This window comes from Polychytrium aggregatum (assembly GCF_025602895.1).
Source record: "Polychytrium aggregatum strain JEL109 chromosome Unknown BJ171scaffold_91, whole genome shotgun sequence".
Classification (NCBI taxonomy): Eukaryota; Fungi; Chytridiomycota; class Chytridiomycetes; order Polychytriales; genus Polychytrium; species Polychytrium aggregatum.
Genome location: NW_026516293.1, coordinates 24310 through 41533, shown reverse-complemented (window position 1 = coordinate 41533; position 17224 = coordinate 24310). Strand labels below are relative to the sequence as shown.

Here is a 17224-nt window from a genome sequence, read left to right as displayed (position 1 = left end):
AGAGCCGCTTTCACTCATGACATTACCTTGATGCGCTTCGTCCCCGGGCCTGCTCACAATCCTCCACCCACACCTCTATTTCCGCCATCCCTTTCCCATGCGCTGCCTCGATGCTCCTCCTTGCCCCTCCTATGCCGACTACAATCTTTGCCCATGCGCCTCTCCGCTACTCCACACCAACCCTGTGCCCCTCCCCTTTTCTTTCAATAAAGGAAGAAAGAAAGAACGAGGCATGCGTCTGCACCGTGAGATTCTCCCACTATCTCCCCTCCCCTCCCCGTTTTGCATGTCTTTCAGGCTTCATACTGTCATGGCCCCTCCTCCTCCACTCCCTCTTGGACCCGCTCATTTCAACCTCACTCTTCTACTCCATCACAACTACCGCATCTTCGATTGCCGGTGTGTCTAGCTCCAGCTTGGGCAGCGGATAGCCTTGTACCTTTTGCCTCCATACTATTCCCTCAACCCATCCCCTCCTCGCCTTCGATAGTCGAACCGGTGTTCTCTGCCCATCATCCGTGGTACCCATACCGTCGGATGTCTTTCAGCTCCTTTTGTATCCCTTCCTCGCCCCTGTGTTGTGCCCGGCCCTCTGCCAGTGTCTCTCGACTCATCATCAAGCTCCTCCTGAGGGAGCGAGGGAGCCGAGAGGCACAACGGATCCCAAGGTGCGTCTATCTGGGATTCCTGTCCTCAAATCACCTTACCCTCTGAGTGTGTGTGTCAGTGGCGTCGCTGCTGTGGCATCGCTGGGTGATATCCGCATCTTGTGTGCATGATGACAGCCCATTCAGCCTGCGGCTGGTGTGTGGTGTGGCGTAGCCGTAGCGATGGTAGCATCAGCCGAAGCCACTCCGAGAGGTGACGTCTTGACGGCGGTACTTTGTTGCTGATCCTTCGCTTCGTATACTACCGTTCGCTTCTTATTCTACCCTTCGTGCCGTACATGACATCCGCTCTCTGCCTTCCGCAACTAACGGCCCAACACACCAGTCCACTGAATCCAGTCCCAGTGGAAGCAGCGCACATGGCCAACTCTCCTTTCTTTTTCGATCCAGCCTCGCTATCGTTTCACCCACTATCCCTTCACTCGCCCCTTCATCCTCTCTCTCTCTCTCTCTCTCTCTCTCTCGTCCGCTCCATCTCCATCTCCTTCTCGCTCTACAGGTCTGTTGTCCATCGCAGCTGTCATTGCCGCATCTAACTCGATCTTTTTTTCTTTCGTATTTCTCTCACCCACGCCCACATCGCATCTCCAAATGCACCCCGCCATCTTACCTGTGCGGACTGCATATTGCATACTCGCTCTGGGACGGACAACGATCTTTCCTCTCTCCCCCCCCCTCAAACCCGGCAAAACCCCGTACACCAGACTATCTTGGCCTCCATGATGATAGCACACATGTGCCACCGAAGCGATCCTATGCGTCCAAGTCGCCCGGACAATATTCAACGCTCGAAAGCAAACACACACAAGCGCTTGCTCCAGAGGCAGATGAACCGATGGCGACCAAGGTTGCCAAATCCGCTGTACGTTTATCATATGCTCGACTGATGGATGAGGATGTGTCCATTCGACCAGTGCAGGACGAATCGTATGGTGCACACGAAACCGACCAATTGCAATTGTGCACGCCTCACCTCGCTTTACGTTGAATCAACTCGGCTTCGGTTCATGACACAACCGTATTGCCTGAATACAGGTCCAGAAGAGAGACATGGATGTAGCCGCAACGGCCAAACGCAAGGATGGTGACGATCGGATGGCTAGAGATGCCAAGGTCCGCAAAGAAGCGCTCCACAGGGTAGGCTCTATCGTCGTGGTGTAACGAACTGTCTGTGGTAGAAGCGGCCCAGCTGCCGCTCGATTCGTGGGAATACGGCTGTCGATCTATCATCTGTATATGTGGGCCCACCGTGAGCTGTATCTGATGTATGCGCGCTCTCGCTTCATTGGGACCGTGACGGGTGCTGGGTCTAGGTTGAAGGCACAAAGTCTCTCACCTCAACCCCAACGAGCGGCCAACAAAGAGCTCAACCGGCAAAGCGGCCGCCAGCTCCCACGACATCTCAGAGCCAGGCCTCGCAACAAAGCCAAGCCCAAGTCCCCAAGGTTGACCTGGCATCGCTGATGGACTCAGCTTGGGATACAGTCGAGAAGCGGGACGACGATAAGGTTGGTTGATCACCCGGGCTGCCTGGGCGGTATCGTGACTGGACTCTATTGATGGAATCTCGAGATTGGGAGCGCCGACCCATGCAATCTCCTCACGCCATTTATACAACACGAATGATCCTTGGGTGCCCGTTAGAGCAAGACACAAGAGGACAGGAATGGCAAATTCAGAAAATCTGCGAGCACGGACGAGCACCGCCAAAGCGCTGACAAGCACAGGTGGGTCGCGACAGTCACAACAGCCTCGGGAAGCATCGCCGCACTTGCGCTGCCTGCGCCACATTGCATTCTGCTACCTGCTATTGTTGTCCGTGTCGGGCATTCCTTGGCTGCAGCATGTGGTTGGCCTGTGGGCATCTATGTGGGATGCCAACCCATTGTTTCGAATGTGATCAGATATGAGCCGCGCAGTGAGCTCAAGCACGACTCGGAAGGCTCGCCTCCCAATCGAGCTGAAATCGAGGCGCAGAAGCAAAGGGACGCTCAACAGCGCAGTGAATTGGTATGAGCACTTCACTTGCGTGGTCACCACCGTTGGTGCTGCTGCCGAGTCCCGTGAGCCGATGGACTGGAAACTTGTCTGCCCTTGCATCACGGTGGCCACGGTGACCACTGATAAGCGCTTTTGGATGTCTCTGATCAAATGGCTCTACTCAGGTCAACAAAACCAACTCGATTGAGTTACAAAACCAATCCAACCTCCGGCGCGAGTTTGACGAACGGCTCAGCGTCATGGGCCACAGCGAAGTTACTCGGCGTATGGACCAGTACCGCAGTCAAATGCTCAGCAGCTTCCTCAAGAGCGAGATGGGCCAGCCCTCGGGCTTGACGCCGTCTGGTGCGGCACTGGCAGCCTCTCGAGCCGAAACTTCGAGCCTGTTGCTCGAGAGCAGCCAGTCGGATGGTCTTGACATTGGCGCATCGGCCACGTCAGAGCCCGACAGCCGCGGCTATCAGTCCTTCGGAAAGGAAACAGAGTCTGGGGACGATGTTGAGACGGACATGGACATCGATGTCGATCTCAGTTAGAGCCCATATCAAACATCGCGTCACTCGCTCAGAACGACACGACGCACGCGGGTGGTATTGTTGCCCCCTCCCTCTGCGCGACCCTGGATTCGACAGTGTCTCGTTTGCAAACTTTATTCCACTCCTCTCCGCGTCACGGTGGCATCCCTATGCCGACGGCCTGCGCTGTAAGTTGCTCCCAGGCAACAGGTGCCTATACAATGAAAGGGTTGGCCTGACCCCTATCAAGACAGCCATTGCGTGAGAGTGAGAGTGAGAGTGAGAGTGAGAGTGACAGCGATAATGACAGCCATAGTGGCAGGCGCGAGCAGCCCGATCTGATGTTCAAAACACAAATAGTACCGCAGCGAATCAGTGTGTTGCTTTCTTCTCGGTTTTCGAGCTCGACTTGTGCGTAATCGTGTGCGAGTCGGTCTGGTTCGTAGATGTCGGCGAAGTCACTGCCGACGGCGCAGCGGAGAGTCCGCCAGCCTTTGGAGATGGCTGACTGTTGGGCTTCGCATGCACAAATGCAGGCGCTGCCGGTGCAGCCTCGGCGGCTATGTTTGTCGTTGAACGGCGGAATCCTTTCTTGAGCGATGCGCCCGGGGCCTGCAGAGTTGCCCGCTTGTTGAACCCCTTTCCTGCCGCCCCAGGTCCTGCTTGTGGATTATGGTGGGCACCGGCGCCAGCACCTCCCGTCAGCGGAAGCCCTGAGGGTGGCGTGATGCTTGTCTGGGTTTTCGAAAGCCCTTGGCCAGCAGCAGATACACTGGTCGTACTCCAGTTTCCCAGGCTTCCAGCGCTCGTCACGCTGGCATCGTCTGCAGCTGCGCGTCGAGGCGGGAGATGCATGGCGTTTGTAGCTGACGACATGGGCGGGTAAACCATCCCGAGAGACTCGTCGTAGTACGCTGGCATCCCCTGATGCATGTTCTCGACCTTTTGATTGAGTGTCAGGTTCGAGCCCTTGGATGAAGACCGATAGAGCTGGTTCATCGATCCAGGGCCCTTGGCGATCCGACCCATAATGCTACGTTCGTCAGTCACGCTCATGCGGAACATAGTACCATCGTCGGCTGACTGTGACGAGCTTTGAGCAAGCTCGTGGTAGTGTTCCATTCCGGACGTATCGACGATCGTCGCCCGGTGCATCTCGGGTGAGCGCGGAAGAGGGATAGCCGAAGCCAAGGGAATAAAGAGCGGCGGGGACAGAAGGCTCTCTGTCGAGGTGTGTGGTTAGAGTTGTGGAAAGCCGGTGAGGTCAGTAAGCAGCGTGTCGTCGTTGCATTGAGAAAATGGCAGCGCGATGAATCGTCATCAGCCACTCACCTTCCTCTTCACCAATGTAGCACGTTGAAAAATAGAGCGTTTCACCTAAGGTCGTCGAGAGCATCCGGACCGGCACACACATGGAGATTGGTGCAGGGAACGTCATGTCAGCGCACATCCCACCGATTTGCTTTGCAACAGCTTGTGCAGCAGACGAGCGCTGTATAAATATCGCCTCACAGCACAGCACAATAACCATACCTTCCTCAAGATTCTGGACCTCATAGTCTCCCTCGTGGCTCCAGTCGACCAAGCCCACACACTGCAGATCATAGTAGGGCAGATCCGGATGGTGAGAGTACACGATACGTGTGCCGAGGATCCTCTGGGCCATCTGAGCTGCAGATATCGCTGAAGATGCCGGCGCTGTCGATGTCGATGTCGATATCGCTGCCGCCTTCCCAGACCCACTGATCGATGATTTGGACAGACTTGGTGTTGAGCCAAGGAGCGAAGACAGACTCTTTTTGCCTGGCTGTGTGCCCTCAGCTTGATCACCGGCGTGATGTGGAAAGTGGAAAACGACCGAAGACGGGCTTGTGATCGTGTAGGAAAGGGGGCTCGGCGTCGATATCATGTGGGCTGCATCATGCGATCGTGGCCGCGAGCACAGCGCAAGATTGAATATCCATGTCAGTACGCATGCGCAACTGTGAATGGAGTTAATACACCCGAGCGACTGAGACGCAGGCGTATCCATCTGCGAAGAAGGCGACAACACGTACCCAGGTTGAACATCCGACTTGGCTCGCTCTCGGTCGCGCCGATATTGTTGACCGCAACGACTTGCAGACGGTAGGTGGCATCAAGACACAGTCCCTCGAGAACAAATACAAATGTTCCTTGCGACTTTGGCGCCGACTCGCGAATAACGCCGCACTCTCCGTCGGTATCGACTTCGCTGTTGCTGGCCGTGACCAGCACTTCCTGTCGATCGAACGTTTCCTCGGTCTGTGTGAGTCGTGTCGATCGGTGGCTGAGACCCGAGCGATCGCCTTCAGCGGCACCCCCGACTGCAGCAGAAGCCGAAAGATCGGGCTCTTCTACGGTCTGGTGAACCACAATCGATTTGACCTTCCACCATACAATGATGTAGCCCTCTATGTCGCTGCCGCTGCCCTTTGTGATTTTACTGACGACCTTGACGACCCTGTCGTTGATTTTCTTTATCTTTGGAATGCCAGGTATGGCCGGGGGTGAATCCACGACGATTTCCTCGGTAAATTCGCTTTGGACACTCTCGCCCATCTTGTTGACAGCCGAGACCTGGAAATAGTGCCCGACACCGATCTGAGGCTCGGAGTAGACAAAGTGGTAGACGGGCTTGTTGGCTTCCTGCGGGCTCTGCGGGTGCTTTTGGTGGATGTGATAGAAGCTCCCTGCCTGCTGCTTCCGCAAAGGATCCATGATCTCGAGCTCTGACACCAGATAGCGCTCGGGTCGACTGGGATCGTTCGAGTGGTACAGCAGATATCTCAGGGGTGCGGAGCCATGGTGTTTGGGGGGAGGGCTGAAATAAACGCGGATGGCCAGAGGCGATTGCTCGACAACAGCATGCGAGATGACCGGTGCTTCTGGCAGAGTGTCTGGCATAGAAAGCAAATGTAAAGCCAATGAGAAGAATGGAAATGACATTGAGGCAAGAGCCCCGCCGCGTGCCCTCGCGCAACCTACCGACAAGAAGCGACTCTGATTCAACAATGTGCCCATCGACATCTTGGTGCGATGCCATGAGTTGGAAGCGATAGTGAAAGCCGCTGACGAGCGAATCTACGTGGACAATCTCCGGGATCTCGATGACTTGCGAACCATGAGATCCTTGGTGTGTGTTGACCATGGTGCTCGACAGCGACCCACTCAGCGGCGAGCGGCTCTGTCCGTTGCAACGGGTGTCGGCAAGAGAGGCACTGATGTCAACCTTGCTATGACTAGCCATGCTCGTCTTGCGGCTTTGCGTGATCTGGCTTGATATCGATGACTTTCGGTGGTGTCCCTCTGGCGGCCGAGGGGTCCACAACGCATCAATGTCGATCGGGATCTTGCGAATCAGGCACGAGCGCTTGACATATTTCTTGGAATGCAGGTGATGCGATGACCGCTCAACCAGATTGGAGGCCTCGGTCCCTGGAAGCTCCTCCGCGCCCGCCTCGGCTGGAAGTGTTTCCTCGCCGATCGTTGAGCTACGATTGATGTCTGCGATAAAGGGGCTGTTGGTGCAGGGTGAGGTCTCTTCCTCGTGATCGTCGTTCCAGACATACAGCGTCAGCGACGAGTACTCCGTGCTGACTCCGTCTCCGGGATGCGGGACATGAATCAACACATCTACAGAGTCCGAGCCCGTCACAGTCACTATGGGAGATTGCAGCGGAGGAATCTTGGCTGCAATGGAGAATGCATCAGCACGCCATTAAGCCAGCACACTCAGCAATAGCACATCACTATGCGCAGCAGCAGCAGCAGCATAGTATCAGGTTCAGTGGTAGACATATACACTGGCATGGGGCCACGCAGCGTTCATTACCCAAGATGTCGGCCTTGCGCTTGATCTCAATTTCCTCCTTCTCTCGTCGCTGACAGGCTTTGCAGACGAAATCGTTCTTGCGGTGCACTGCGTTGTGTCTGTATATCGAGAGCGAAGCAATCTGCTTGTCCTTGTCCTGAATAATCACAAACAGCGTGCGTCAGGAAGGCTTTGAAGAAGAGCGGTCAACATTGCCTAGACAGCGGTTCGGCTCACCTTGATCTCGTCCTCCAATGACATTGTTTTGTCCTTGAGAAACGAGTTCTCGTGCTGGATGTTGTTGATGCGGCCACGCAGTATCCTGTTCTCGGCACTGATGTTCTTCTCCACGAGCTCCGATTTACGCACAGCCTCCTGTGAGCAGATGAATATATCATTCCATGAGAATGCGTGGGCACTTATATCGGTGTGATTGCGCAACTCGTTAGGCTGCAAACAGAGCAGGCGACCCCACCGCAGCCTTCTTCTCCATCTCCTCGATCTTCTTGCGAGTTTCCTTCACGAGGCTGTCGAGCTCCTCTCGTGTCTGGAGCTCGTTTTCGGCGACAAGCTGCTCCAGACGCTCGTTAACTTCGCGGAGTCGGACCAGCTCGTCGTTGAGATGCCGAATGTGTCGAGAATCTGCAGATAGCTGGTAGAAGTAAGTCTTGATCTTGGCCTTTGAAATATATTGATTGCGCACCCATGGATCCAGAACACAGAACATGTAAATGGCGCGTGGTCGTTTTGCTTTCTTAGTGAGCCGCTCGAGCCATGGTGAGTCCCAAAGCATGCGTATCATTGCAGCCTCCGTCCGCCATGACGAAGCTGAATTTTGGCGGATGTGTAATCACCTTGAGCGCCAAGATCTCATCGCGGAGCCCCTTGATGATGCGTGGAGCATCTTGATTCTGCACCTCGATCATTTCGAGCTCCTTCTGGTGCCTTCGCTCGATCTGACAGTGAGCAGACCGCGAGCGAGATTTAGTATCCAGATACCCACCGTGTGTCGTCTTCGAGTGTAACCGAATATAGCACCGCTCCCACCACCACCACTAGACTTTGCTCTCGCAGCTGTGGGAGCGGCTCCTGAACCATAGAGCCCTGTTCCGGACACAGCTCTGCAAGGACCATACCTGCTTCAGCAGAATGTTCTCATGTCTCATCTTGAGCGTCTCGATCTCCCGGTCTCGCAAGATGTTTCGTAGCTTTTCAATCTGCTCCATCACAAAGTTTCGTGGGAAGCTTCTACCGGCCGCGATTGCCGTCGAAGACGAAAAGAACTCTCGGATGTGTTGCTCTTCACTCATGCCCAGGTGGTCGGCACGGAGGCGGCTGATGTCGCGGGTCGAGACGGCAGCGGCGGCAGCAACGGCAGTGAGAGCGTCGGCGACAATGTTGCCGCCAGGGAGTTTGGTCAGGGTCGAGGGCCCGTGGAGATGTGGGTGGACGGGCTTGTGCTTGAACTGGTCATGCAAGAGCGGCGATAGCTTGGAGAGCTCAGCGCTTTTCTCGTCAACGTCGTCGCTCTGCCCAACATCTACGGGATCGTGGCCGGCTTCGGCACCGCCGTCCTCGTCGGCTTGCTGGTCATGCGATTTCGGAAGATACGGCGCATACATTTCGGGCCGCCCGTGGAGTTTGCGACGCGGGTGTCTCTGGGCCGGCTGCTCGTTCTTTGGAGTCTTTGGGGTCTTGGGAGTTTTGGGGGTTTTGGGTGCCTTTGGTAATCCCTTGACCGGAGGTGTGTGGTAAATGCGGTTTCGGGAGATGGCCGCTGTCTCCTGCACCTCTTGGAGCATGGCTCTATTGCGCGAGAATGAGGTTTAATACTGTAGAGTGAGCGAATGCTGCCAAAATCCGGGGATAATGGGCTTTGGCTGTCTCGATCGTCGACTGCGAGGACGAGAGCTGGTTGTTTCAGAACAAACGAGCCAATTCAACGAAGCAAGTAGGGACTCCCGACGGAGCGAGCAGGGACTCACAACGAAGCAACCCAAACGAGCGATACACTGCACCTCCAAGCCGAGTAGGTAGAGCCGCGTGAGAATCGGTCTGGGAGAAAGCGACTGCCTTTCGATCCGAAGTGAGAGACGAGCCGACAGGAAGGAGAGCACAAGCGGGAAGCCAAGCATCGCCCAGCGAACGCAGAGATTGCAGCAAGACTCCTCTTAGGCCCTGGGCTGGCGCAAAATTTCCGGGACCGAGAAGGCTGCAGCAGCGAATCAGCCAAGGCGGCACCCACGTTGAGGATCGACAGCAGATGCGGCCTCGGCAATCGTGCGTCTGTCTGGAAGCAAGATACATGCAACTGATTGGTGATCGGCTTCTGTTGCTTCTGTTGCTTCTGTTGCTTCTGTTGCTTCTGTTGCTTCTGTTGCTTCTGTTGCCCCCATGAGCAGACGAGCCACCTGTGTTGGCGAAGCGCCTCCGAAAGTGAAACAGGGCACCCGGACATGGTGGCTCGAAGTGATTGTATCATGTCGATGCTCAAGACAACGCTCGGGCTGCTCCTGTAGTATAAACCCAGCGGGTACTCGGTTGCTTGCCGTAATTTCGAGAGAAGTGGGGGATGGGCGGATATAAGGAGGACAACAGGTCGTGGGGGAGATGCCCGGTTCTATAGGCAATCCATTCGACACTACAGTGATAACCCACACACCAAGTGGATCAATCCATGGTCGTGGTCTGTATATTGGATGTACCGAATATCAGATTCAACACCACTCGGCCATTGCCGATTCACCGGAACCACTTTGCAAGTTGACATTTGGATATCGTGGTGGCTGGGATTGGTATCGCTTGGCTGCTCAGCTTTCGTGCTCAGCGATACGAATTGGTTGTTTGGAAGTGGTAGTCGGGAGGAGCTCTCGCCGTTATTTATACATACCATGGCGAAAGTGTCATGAACCAACTCTGGCGGGAATATACCCGTCATGCCATTATCCGCGCGCCGAGGTGTGACATCCTGCTATACAGTCGGTCCAGAAAGAAACGGGACACTTCCTTCCTGGCTTCAGCGGCCTGCAGCCTGCCGAACTTCCGTAGGCCCCAGTGAGCAAGCCGTGAGATTGTTTCCCGTTCTGGTTGGCAATCGAGTGGTTTTGGTTGGTTTCGGGAGCACAGTCTTGAATACACTCGGTCGATCTCCTGTGGCGATGATCGACTGGCATACCGAGATCATATTCCTGGCTGCATTGATGTCTCGATCCCACAGCGTATGGCAGCTTGCACAGCTCCGGACAAAGTGTGGTTTCTCGATATCAAGATGGTGCTGTGCTTGGCCATGAATGCAATGAGCGGGTGGGTGTATTCAGGTCACAGAAAACACACTGTCATGGCCCAAAACGGGGGTGCCCTATTTCATTTTGGTAACGCTGTAATGCCAATGCTCACCCCGTCCCAGAACTGCTCCTTGTTCGAGGATATTCTTGTTCTGTCCACCATAACGTATTTCCTTCACGCATACAGGCTTAGTCCACTTCGTTCACCTTCTCTATCAGAATGAGCCAATCGAGCTGATCGATTGCATCGAACAAACCCTGGTCGGCGGACTTGCGGTACCAGAAGACGGCGGTGTCGATGTTCTCGGGGACTCCTAGGCCTTTTTCGTAGCAGTGGCCGAGATAATATTGTCCGTATCGATTGACCTGCTCGGCCGACTTGCGATACCACTCGGCCGCTAAGGTATAGTCTTGAGTGACTCCTTGTCCCCAGTAGTAGCACACTCCAACCCTCCATTGTCCATACGAATTCCCTCGGTCGGCGGACTCGCTGAACCACCGGAAGGCCTTCGTGTAGTCTGTCGATACTCCCCGGCCACAGAAGTAGCAAATTCCGATCCAGAACTGGCTGTCGCTGTGACCTTCGTGGGCGAGTTGCTCAAAGATGCCCGCTGCCTTCACCCGGTCCGGAGTGGTTCCGAATCCATGGAACAGACAAACGGCCATGAGATGTCTGCAGAGCCAGTCACGGTCCGATCCCATCTGGCACAACTCGAAGAACTTGCGGGCTGCGGGTGATTTGGACTCAATGCTGTTATAGTCTTCTGCTAGACTATGATTTTCCCCGAGCCAGAACACTTTCGATTCGTTCTCACGGATGATTTTGACACCCTTCTGCTCGTCTCGCACGGTGCCCCGGCCGAGATAGTGCATCCACCCAACCATGTGCGTGGCAATGGGCTTGATGACTGGGTCGGTGGATTGGGTGCTGATTTCATGCCAGTAGTTGAAGGCGTCGACATCGCTCTGTGCGACACCATGGCCGATGAACGAGAACCATCCTCGGAGGAACACGATGTGGAGACGGCCATCGTCGCTGCCTTGGTCTGCGGCCTTGGAATACCATTCGATAGCTGAGTCGTAGTCTTGTTCGACACCTTCACCATTTTCATAGCAACCTCCGAACGCAACTTGGGCCTGAGTGATTCCACGTTCAGCAAGACTGCGATAGAGCCCGATGGCCTTGGTGTGGTCTCGGTCGACCCCGAGTCCGCTGTGATAACACTCGGCCAGGTGGAACTGGGCCATGACATGATCAGCTTCAGCCGCATTCTTCAGATAGTGAAATATGTGGTGTTGCTTGGTATTTTCCTCAAGCCCATCATCTTCAGCTTCTGAGTCGATCTCAGATTGCAACATTCGAGCCAGGAGATAGGAGGCCACAGCATTGCCCTGCTCTGCCAAGGTAACGAGCCAGGATCGGTCGGCTGTGGCTTGATCCTCGCAGTGCAGCGAGAGGGCGATTTGGTCACTTGGTGTGAGGCCGATCCGCAGCTGTCCGTCTGGATGACACAGTCCTGCATTCTGACACCATTTGTTGAAATGAACCAGCTTGGAGCCCAGGAGAGGCCGGGTTTTTCTGCACGCTCGGAGGAGGGTCTTGATTGTGTCGTGGTCGAGTGCCAGCTGGAAGCTGTCGTTGCAGCAGATGATGGTGAAGATGTCTGGGTTGTGTTTGAGCGAGAGGTCGGCGATATCGGGCATCGACGATGTTGTTCTGGCTTCAGCTTGTGATTGCTGAGTGGGAGATGATGCCGTGTTTGAAGCAGGCTCGCTCATGCTGGCCATGTTGACGGAGACAGGAGGGAAGGAAACAGGGTGATGGAGTTGGACAGGAGAACGAGAGGGCAGTGGAGAAGCAAGCCAAACACTGGCAGGCCAGACCCTGGCCATTGAACACACACACAAGTCTGGCTCGATCCGATGGTTTACTGGCTGGAGTCGTTGTTTCATGCACCGCCACAGTCGTTAGTCAGCAATGTACACTACACACATAGCAAACGGGACACCACAGCCGTTTCCATGAACATGTAGTATGTGCTGTGCTTGCGTCAAGCAAAGCCACAAGAAATAAAACAGATCACTTTGGCAGCCTCCGAGTGAAGACCGCCGGTCGCTCTCCGATCTCCACAATCGACCTGCACACTGTGATCATGTTGCGCGCCGCATTGACGTCGCGATTCCACACTGTCCGGCAGCTGGGATTCTTGCAGCTCCTGACAAAGTGGGAATTCGCAACGCTGGGCGCATCGAGTCCTTCCAACCGAACTGGCTCCAGGCACTTGGAGCACACTTGCGAGGTGTTGAACTCGTTCGTCGAGGCCACCTTGACGCTTCCATGATGGTGATTGGGACGGCGTCGGTGGTGCTCGAACTGCTCAAAGTACCGAGCAAACCGCTGCCTCCGAGGGCTGGATGCATAGCCCTTGCCTTGTCGCCATGACGCATTGCCAAAGGCGATCACCACATCGGTCCGTATCGGGGCGTGCTTCAGGACGGCCTTGCACATCCTGTCGACGGCCACTTGGCGTCTCTTGTGGCCCGTGAATCGATGGTGACGGGCCTTCTTGCCAAGGTGGAAGTCGAGCTGCACTCGCAGCTCCGGTCGCAGGACATGGGTGAGATGGACCTTGAAAGCCTCCGAGGACGACACCTTGGGCGAGGGGGTGGTCGACATCCAGGTCTCGATGCTGAGTCGATACTTCATGATATTGTGCCACTTGGTGTTGGACCTGTGGCCACACATTTGCTGGTAGTGGCCATTGGAGAACGAGACCACCTCGTCTTGGTGGCCCGGTGCTTGGATGACCGCCGTGAAGATGGAGCCGACGCCTGGGTCGATTCCAATCCAAGTGGTGCGGTTGGGGTCTGGGTTGCCGATGGCCTGGATGCGCTGCTCGGCAGTCGGAGGAGGCTCGATGGTCTCGGTGTGATCGGTTCGAGGCACAAACTTGACGAGGCCGATGGTGCATCCAATGCCATCGGTGCTGATCTCGTAGTTGAACAGCTTCTTGTTCACGTCCCGCTCTTGGAAGAGGGAACTACGCAGCTTGAAGCAACTGCGCCAGAGACGATCCTGGTTGTTGACACCGTCCTCACCTTCTTCCTTGAGCTTGTCCCAGGTGAGTCCAAGACGATGATCGGTGTCAAGGAGTTGCCAGAGAGTGACCGTGTCGATCTTGACATACTTGGCCTTGGTGGTGCACAGAGGAACCATCGTGCACACGGCCGGAGGAGTGTCGACGGCGAGCTGCTTGAGTGCCCAGTTGATCCTGGCGGCCAGCTGGTTGATCTTGGACTTGGTGGTGCCGAGCTCAGACTTGGCCGTGGTGAACCTCTTGTCGTCGGAGGGAATGCCTCTGGCAGTGAGCTCGTCCAGCTTGGCCTGGCGCTGCAGCTCGGTGACTCGGAGGGCGGGCATGTCACAGTCGATCCACTTGTGGACATTGTCGACCATCTTGTCCCGGGCGAGGATTCTCACATGGTGTGAGAGGCGATGGAGGGCCCGGAAGCGGTCCTGGTCGTTGCTGTACCGAAACTCGTCCAGGACGTGGCCAAAGTCTGGATAGAGGAACTCGAGATCGGCCTTGGGTGGAGTCTGCCCTGGTTTCTCGAAGAGCTCGAGACAGGCCTCGATGGCTTCGTGCTTATGCTTGTTGGCTGGGAAGACGGCAGCGCAGAAGCGGCGAAGGAGTCGCCAGTAGGCCAGGTCGAGGTGGGTGGTGCAGTTGGTGGCATAGGCATTGACAGCCAGGTGAGAAGCTGACTGTGAGCACCATCAGGCAGACGAGGGGCCGGAGGCAGGTCTGCGTGCCGAGTGGTCTGGTAGTCGCGAAAGGAAGCGACCAGATGCTCGTTGTATTTCTTGGTATCCCTGGCCGTCGAGAGGGCATCGGCCTGGACGATCTTGAAGCACTGGCGAACGAAAGCAGGGGTGGACTTGGAGATGACGGGGACGGGAAGATCCTGCTCGATGCACCGGAGGATGTGCAGGTTGAGCAGCCTGGATGCCTCGAACTGGATCTGGGTCATGGCTGCGACGGTGGCCTGGATCTTGTCGCGGAGAGCGGGATTGAGACAACAGCCATCCATCGTCTGCTTGAAGCAGCTGAACTGAGGGGCGGATGACCTTCCATCCACGAGTGGGACGACGGAGCTCTTGAGGGGCCGGTATTCGGGACACTTGCTAGTGTTGCAGCGTTCGTGATCGGTACCATCACACTTGGGACATCGCTTGCCGGTACTCGAGGAAGTAGATGGACCAGGCTCGGTGGGATCGACATCCATTGGATCTGCAGAAGCAGTGGTGGTGAGCGACGGAGCAACAGACGAACAAACATGCGTGGGATCAGAATACGAACCAGAGACAGGCTCCGACTGTGACTTGGCTTTCTTGGGCCTGGGTGGCCGAGGCTGGCCATCACCGGTACCCTTACGCTTCGGAGGCATGGGGGCAGAGGATGCTGGATGTCTGCCAGTGGTACTGGTCAGAGCAGAGACGTTTCTTTATCGTACAATAGCGCGATGATCAGATCAAGGCGAGATGAGGGAAGAAAGCAGCAGGACGAAGGTGTGGCATTTATACCCGAGAGCAGGAGCCCGTCTTTGCGGGCTGGTTGGGGAAGTGACCCTGTTCAAAAATCGCCGAGAGGTTCAAGCCAGGGATATGATCGTGAAAATGGCGGAGTTGACATGATTCACGCCCAGAAGTGCATCGCTCGCTCAATCAGCCGTGGGAAGTCATCTGGCGATGCGAAAGTCCGATGCGTAGCGAATGGTCCTGCCCCGTTACAGCGATTCCAAAATGAAATGGGACACCCCCGTTTTGAGCCATGACAGTGTTTTTCTATGACCTGAATACACCCACCCACTCATCGCATTCATGGCCAAACACAGCACCCTCGATTTCCGCAGCTTGCGCAAGGTCGCCACCATCTTCAGTGTGTCCAAGAGCACCATTCACCGCTGGCACTCCGAGACCAGGGTGCAGGTCGATTGTGGAGACCGGAGAGCGACCGGTGGTCTTCATTCGGAGACTGCCAAAGTGATCTGTTCTATTTCTTATAGCTTTGCTTGACACCAGCACATCACATACTACGCTGACGAATGGGTTGTGGGCAGGTGTCCCATTTCCCCCTGGATAATGCCAGTTCACCCATCACCGATTATGAAAGAGTGCCTGACAATACTCCACAATACGAACATAGTGCAGTGTATCAGATCACACGGACGCTTCGTCGTGGATGTGGGGCAATCGGCGTCAAGATACTCGGGCGAACGAACCACCCGGCCGTATAGCCCAGTCCTGCTTCCAAGATGCGAATGATCGCTGTGGATGTCGGGTGTATGTATTCTCTGTCAAGGGCAGTAACAATCGACAGCAAAAGCAGAATGTCCCATTTCATTTTGAAGCACTGCAAAAATCTCGAGCCGGTGCGGCCAGAAATGCAATGTCGTTGTGCCCAGACAGTGCTCGGCTTGGGCAGGCTGCTCAGCGGTATTCTCGCTCTCGCTCTCGGCCGCCTCGTCGCGAATAATCAAGCTCATCGTAGGGATCGTCGCGCCGGCTCCTGCGTCGCTCGCGAGATCGAGAGCGTCGGCGATCTCTGGAGCGAGATCGTGAGCCCGAGCCCGAGCGGCTTCTTCGTTGATCGCCATATTCGCCATGGCTCTCCTTGCCGAGCATCTTCATCGAAATCTTCTGCGACTCGAGCAGATCTCGTCTCAACTTTCGACTGGGATTCTTCAAATGCATAAAGTTGCAGAAGCCGCCTCGTTGGCATTCGCTGTTCTCGTACTGTCGGCAGCACGCCTCTCGGAAATCCGTCACCGGCGATAGCTCCGTGTATAGCGGTCGACCTGGAGGCAGATCGATGGCGGTAAGCACATGCGGAAGCGATCAAGTCCATCAGCCGACACACGGGCCACAGTCGGGTCGGCCGGCCGGGGATGCATGGAGACCCAGGTCTTGAAGAAAAGGCTCGTCGGGATTGGCGGACAAGGCTGCAGCGCAGATCGGCGATGCGATCTCCGTGCTGTATATGGCCGGATAGCTGCTCGGCAAGCAAGACACAATGCTCACCTGCATAAAAGCGCTGGTTTAAGGCATCCACCGCATTCTGGGCGTCTTCTTCGAGTGCATAGCGAATATACACATCTGGAGCCAGCAATAGCGCAACAGGGTCAGCGAGTCTGTCTAAAGCTTGAACGAGGAGCAAGAGTCCCCTGCCTCTAGCAGATCAGTTGGGCCCGCTGGCGACCATCCTCCATCGTCCACGAAACACAGGAGCAGGCAGAGCATCAGAACCATATCGACACATACTTCCGACCAAGTGATCGCCAACGTTGTCGCAAACATTCATTTCTTCCACTTCGCCGTACTTGGCCAGCTCCACAAACATATCTTCAAAGAACAGATCAAAGTGCTCTTGGAGCTCCTCCTCGGTCATGTGGCAGTTGGGATCATGCGAGGGGTTGTGGTAGACGTTGGCAAGCAAGACCGTCTGCGAAAAGGTGGGCTTGACGTGCTTGCGCGAGCATCGATCGCCATGGCGACAGGCGCCGATCTTGAAGTAGAAGGAGCAGTTGACCTTGTCCTTTTCGGTGCCGTAGATGCTGGCGAGATGATCTGGTCGCAGGAGCCAGTTTTGGAGACGGGATCAGAGGCAGAATCGCATGATGTTGTCGAAGCAAGATCGGGGACATTAGCACGAGCACGATTGGGGGCATCATCAGGACCAGGACCAGGACTGATCACATCGGTCTCATTATCGGTCTCATTATCGGTCTCAATCTCGCCCGGTACATACGGGCCATCGTGCAGATCGGCGACGGGGGGGGGTTGATGCGAGAGCAGCGGCCTGGATCGATGCGGGCACAGGATCGGGTCGCTGTGGCTGCACCCACTTGGCCCGCCGAGCCCGG

The 17224-nt window shown here is 55.7% G+C and overlaps 4 protein-coding genes across 4 annotated transcripts; 1 reads left to right on the top strand and 3 right to left on the bottom strand.

The window, feature by feature from the left end:
• Positions 1-1503: 1503 nt before the first annotated feature.
• Positions 1504-3205, top strand: BJ171DRAFT_480612 (uncharacterized protein; the record flags this gene model as incomplete). The annotated part of the gene is made up of 6 exons (XM_053108933.1): positions 1504-1530; positions 1704-1805; positions 1982-2176; positions 2313-2395; positions 2573-2678; positions 2834-3205. 6 exons carry the CDS (start codon positions 1504-1506, stop codon positions 3203-3205), a joined length of 885 nt encoding a protein of 294 aa, XP_052962026.1.
• A 297-nt stretch (positions 3206-3502) lies between these two features.
• On the bottom strand, positions 3503-5088 carry BJ171DRAFT_313431 (uncharacterized protein). The gene is made up of 3 exons (XM_053107111.1): positions 4718-5088; positions 4517-4561; positions 3503-4407 (listed from the first exon to the last, which is right to left on the bottom strand). The coding sequence occupies exons 1-3, from the start codon at positions 4848-4850 to the stop codon at positions 3557-3559; spliced, it is 1029 nt and encodes a 342-aa protein (XP_052962025.1). The 5' UTR covers positions 4851-5088; the 3' UTR covers positions 3503-3556.
• Positions 5089-10301: 5213 nt separating this feature from the next.
• On the bottom strand, positions 10302-12088 carry BJ171DRAFT_573203 (uncharacterized protein; the record flags this gene model as incomplete). Its single annotated transcript, XM_053113705.1, has 1 exon — positions 10302-12088. The coding sequence occupies one exon, from the start codon at positions 12086-12088 to the stop codon at positions 10490-10492; it is 1599 nt and encodes a 532-aa protein (XP_052962024.1). The 3' UTR covers positions 10302-10489.
• A 3538-nt stretch (positions 12089-15626) lies between these two features.
• Positions 15627-17217, bottom strand: BJ171DRAFT_533620 (splicing factor U2AF 26 kDa subunit). The gene is made up of 4 exons (XM_053112801.1): positions 17110-17217; positions 16623-16928; positions 16383-16457; positions 15627-16159 (listed from the first exon to the last, which is right to left on the bottom strand). The coding sequence occupies exons 1-4, from the start codon at positions 17114-17116 to the stop codon at positions 15792-15794; spliced, it is 756 nt and encodes a 251-aa protein (XP_052962023.1). The 5' UTR covers positions 17117-17217; the 3' UTR covers positions 15627-15791.
• Between the last annotated feature and the right edge of the window lie 7 nt (positions 17218-17224).

What these genes read in the sequence shown, in the direction of transcription:
- BJ171DRAFT_313431 (XM_053107111.1), bottom strand. Translation starts at nt 4,850, where the DNA reads ATGGCCCAGAGGATCCTCGGCACACGTATCGTGTACTCTCACCATCCG. An exon ending in GGTCCAGAATCTTGAGGAAG is followed by an intron (nt 4,562 to 4,717) that starts GTATGGTTATTG and finishes CGACGACCTTAG; the next exon opens with GTGAAACGCTCTATTTTTCA. An exon ending in CTACATTGGTGAAGAGGAAG is followed by an intron (nt 4,408 to 4,516) that starts GTGAGTGGCTGA and finishes ACACCTCGACAG; the next exon opens with AGAGCCTTCTGTCCCCGCCG.
- BJ171DRAFT_533620 (XM_053112801.1), bottom strand. An exon ending in TGGCGATCACTTGGTCGGAA is followed by an intron (nt 16,458 to 16,622) that starts GTATGTGTCGAT and finishes TGCTGGCTCCAG; the next exon opens with ATGTGTATATTCGCTATGCA. An exon ending in AAACCAGCGCTTTTATGCAG is followed by an intron (nt 16,160 to 16,382) that starts GTGAGCATTGTG and finishes ATCTGCCTCCAG; the next exon opens with GTCGACCGCTATACACGGAG.